General features: G+C 34.0%; 1 protein-coding gene across 1 annotated transcript; it reads left to right on the plus strand.

The window, feature by feature from the left end:
• Window positions 1-1,864, plus strand: LOC104704772 (phenylalanine ammonia-lyase-like). Its single transcript, XM_010420804.2, has 2 exons — window positions 1-16; window positions 1,455-1,864. Exons 1-2 carry the CDS (start codon window positions 1-3, stop codon window positions 1,862-1,864), a joined length of 426 nt encoding a protein of 141 aa, XP_010419106.2.

A 4,790-nucleotide genomic window follows, 5' to 3' on the forward strand; every position in this document is an offset into this window, starting at 1 on the left:
ATGAACAGAAGCCTAAGTACGCAATTATACATAACACAAAAACATATACTCACTGTGGAATCACACTGTAGGCTCGAAGAGGATGTTCTAGGACTCCATGCCACACACAATTGACTAACTCACATAATCAATCAAGACATGCAATCCCAAACATCACAACAGAAACCTAGTGAACCCAAACCTAGAACCGTAAGGGGTCTAATACCAAACTGAAACGACTCGACCCATTTTTTTTAGATTAATAAATAATAAATAGAAATATAATATAAACTACAACTAGTGGTCCCATATCCACTAGCCACCTATCCACAACCACAACCAACAGCGGAAATAGCAATACCAATAAATAACCAATAATATAATAACCAATAATAATCCATAACATCAATCCAATAATCAAACATCACGAATCATGAAACCGGCAACCTAAACAATGTTTCTAAAGACCCAACTCTAGCAACCTAGCAACGCCAGAAAACATACAATCGAGTCCCTAGAACATCCTCCTCTTCATCGCCTTGATTCCATGATCACACTTTGTCTTTACCTGCACCACAAACACGTATTGAGATGCATGAGTATTTGATAAACACTTAGTGAGGTAATCCTCCCATCTACTGGGCTATACACACAAGCAACAATGATACCATTGTTCCAAACAATAAACAAACAAGACAAACAAACCAGGAAATCAAACATCATCTCGCTGGAAGGGAGGTGTCGACCGACACCAGCCAAGTGTCGACCGACACCAGCCAAGTGTCGACCGACACCAGCCAAGTGTCAACCGACACCAGCCAAGTGTCGACCGACACTGGCCTTGGTGTCGACCGACACTACCCCACAGTGTCGATCGATGCCTAATTTGCTGGTGTCGATCGACACTCCCTCTACAATCGCGATCCGCTCGAAGCCGAGAGTCGAATCTCGCTCCCAACCTCCTCCAAATCTCCCAATACTCATAACCCAAGCCAAATACGTCCATAGGAACCTGTAGCAACCAATCCCAGCAAGAAAAACACACAAAACAACAACAAACAAGCAAGAACAAGGAAATCAAAGGCTTAGATTAGCCATGGTCATGCACTCACCTCTATGCAGGAATATTCTGACCAACAGCAACAAATCCAACCATCCTAGCAAGTCTCTAGATCCTTCCTAGCTCCAAATCTCACAAGAACAGCTAAGAAACTCATAAATCTCTCTCAAAAACCTCAAAACACTTTTCTCTCTTCTGTTTCTCTCAAAAACGGCGTGAGACAAAACAAAACACGACCTAGGTCGTTTTCACCCTTTAATATCTCGGTTCAATGATTTTTCCTAAACCAAACCGGTCCTAATCGATAATTAAATCGAACTGGTCGAACCAGAGAATATTGGTGTCAACCGACACCACCATGGTGTCGATCGACACCCATCCCAGAAAACCAATAATTGGTTTGCGGATGTTACAGTCCCCAACGGAAACTCATACATGAAATTAGCTTATAAGCTTGACGACATGGATCCGTTGCAGAAGCCTCAAGCTATGAAATCGATTGAGAGTGAAATTAACTCTGTTAACGACAACCCGTTGATCGATGTTTTGAGGAACATGGCGATTCATGGTGGTAACTTCCAGGGAACACAAACTGGAGTTACTATGGACAACACGAGATTGGCCATTGTTGCGATTGGGAAGCTTATGTTTGCTCAATTCTCTGAGCTTGTGAATGATTTCTACAACAGTGGACTTCCTTTGAATCTAACAACTTCGAGTCATCCAAGTTTGGATTATGGTTTCAAAGGAGCTGAGATAAGTGTTGTTTACAAGAAAACTCTAGGTGTTGTTGAGTACCTAGTGTTGACTCAGATTGCTTTATAAACGACTCATATTGCTCTTTTATGTCTCTACTTTTCTTCTAGTGATGATTGAGGTTGTTCTTAGGTTCATGCTGTCAGATTCTTCTTCATATTCACATACATAACACATGAACACAACCCAAATCCACTCGTATAAATTTCACCAGATCTTAATCCATTATAAAATGTCTGGATATTAGTAAACAGCCAAATATGCATAAAAATGATATAATTACCCTTCACTAATGGAGTTATCTTCCATATATTACGGCAATGAAAAATACTTAGGTTCACTCCTAGGGTGAACCTTCTTGTTCACTTCTTCCTTATCAACCAATGAGAATCTTCTATACATTATGTTGTTTAAAAAAAAAAAATCAAAATTAAATTAAAAAGCAATACATATTAAAGAAACAAATTCTGTATAATTTTTTTTAAGGAAAGTTAAATATTGGCTTGGTTTAGATTTTACAATTAGAATGAAATGATGTATCGGTTTGGATTTACAAATAAGGTGATTAGGGTTTAGATTTTACAATTCAAACAAAATTATATGTCGGTTTGGGTTTACAAATGAAGTGGTTAGGGTTTAGATTTTATAATTAAAACGAAATTATATGTTGGTTTGGGTTTACAAATGAAGTGGTTAGGGTTTAGATTTTACAATTAAAACAAAATTATATGTCGGTTTGGGTTTACAAATGAGATGGCTAGGGTTTATATTTTACAATTAGAACGAAATTATATGTTGGTTTGGGTTTACAAAAATGAGATGGTTAGGGTTTAGATTTTACAATTAGAAAAAAATTATATGTCGGTTTGAGTTTACAAATGAGATGGTTAGGGTTTAGATTTTACAATTAAAATGAATTTATATATCAGTTTGGGTTTATAACTAAGCGGTTTAAGTTTTAAATTTTATAATAATGTAGACAGATTTTGTTTCCTTATTTTATAAAGAGGTGAATAAATAGGTTCTTAAATATATTATAAGATGTCAGATTCTCATTGGCTAAAATAAGGAGAAGTGAACAAAAGGTTCACCTTGAGAGTGAACCCAAGAATTGTTCTACGACAAAACACTAAAAATAGATTAATTTAGGAAAGATTCAATAATATTTAGGAAAGAAACCTTTAATTTGATGATAGCCTTCATAAAATATTTAGGAAGACACAATATCAAACTATTACTCTTATACATATAGAGATAAAATATTAGGATGTCCACAAAATAAAATCAGATATCCTCACTAAATGGAGCAATCTATGATACATTAAGACAAAACAAAAATTAAAAGATTCAAAAGCTCATTTTTTGAGATTTAGGAAGGATTTCATAATGTTTAGGATGACTTTCCTAAATATTCAGAAATCTCAAATATAGTGATGACAAAAACGAGAAGATCAATCCCATTTTATGCGGCCTTATCAATACTACTAGCCAACTCCATAACCAACACAGTACAAGCTGAAGACATCAAAATCGACGATGATGAAGAACTTTCTTACTCTTTACCAATTGATTTTTTTCAATGACTTTATATCAAACACTTGGTATGCAACAACCTTGATGTCTAAAAATGAGAGATTAGCACTCAAATACACATTTCAGCTTCAAGATTACCCATATTTTTCCATTTCATTCACAGTTCAAATTCCAATACCCAACAATTCAAGCCACCACTCATAATCAGACTTCATTCATTACCAACATTTCTCAACAGTTCTAATACCCAAAATTTTCCAATAGTTCAGATTTCATTCAATATCCAATAATTCCAATACCCAACATTTCATTCACTAGAAAACGAAGCCTAAGGATCTAAGCGGAGGATAAGCTTTAAGTTCTCTTCCACTTCCTTCATCCATCACAACATCTTTGTTTCTACTCCCCCGCCCTTCACATTCATAAGCTCTGGTTGTCTCAGCAGCGGAGAACAAATACCTATGATTCTTATTAATTAGCATTGGTGGGTGGTGGTGGCAATCTCGTCAACGTTATCGTTTTGATTTTTTTCAACATCGTATTTTTGTCGAGAATCTCAAAATTTGATATTGGAACTGATACCCAGAGAAGAAGAAGAACAAGAAGAAGAAGAAGCTTCGTCGGAAGCTTCACCACAAGCTTCACCGAAAGTTTCACTATCACCGGAAGCTTCGACTTCACCGATCAAGATCGTAAATCTAATAAATCGATAAGATAATGTAAAAAATTATTATTAGTTTTGTTAATTAAAATAAATAATAATAATAATAATTCACTAATGCTAGTTTTGGAAGATTTAAGCATGTGTGCTAATTTTGGAAGAAAAACTTTAATTAGTGCTATTCTAGGGTATTTCACTTTTAAAAATTTGTATTACATTATATGCAGTAAAAATCACAATTTTTATCAACTAAATGCATTATAGAATCATTCAAGATAATTTAAATATAAATTCAAATAAAAATGAAAGGGAATCATATATTTATGTTTAGTAGAAAGATTTCCTTATTTTTTTAAATCTTACCTATAATTAATTTTGAAAATTTTGGTAAGTAATATTAAAGTTAATACATTAAATGTAAAAACTTTCTAAAAAGTATTTTTGAGCAAAAACTGGTGCAAAAATACTAGTATTGAGTAGAACTTAGAAATTCTCAAATTCTCAGGACTTGGGAAACAAGATGTTAAAACTTTTTCTGATTATTAGCTTTGCTATAGTATTCCTTCCAATTTATTAAAACATTGTTGTAGGATTTTTGTAAAGTAATTTCTACGATTTTCTCACTTTTTATCTAAGACCACTAGTTTTTTTTTTTTTTTAAATAGCATATGTCCAAATTTTTTGTACTAAATCATATTGTTTTCTTGCATGCAAAAAATTTTTATATACAAAATTCGTGTCTAAACTTTAATACGACATTGGCTTGTGTCTGGATTGCATTGTTAAATCAGATTATTTGCG

This window comes from Camelina sativa, chromosome 7 (assembly GCF_000633955.1).
Source record: "Camelina sativa cultivar DH55 chromosome 7, Cs, whole genome shotgun sequence".
In the NCBI taxonomy this organism is placed as follows: domain Eukaryota; kingdom Viridiplantae; phylum Streptophyta; class Magnoliopsida; order Brassicales; family Brassicaceae; genus Camelina; species Camelina sativa.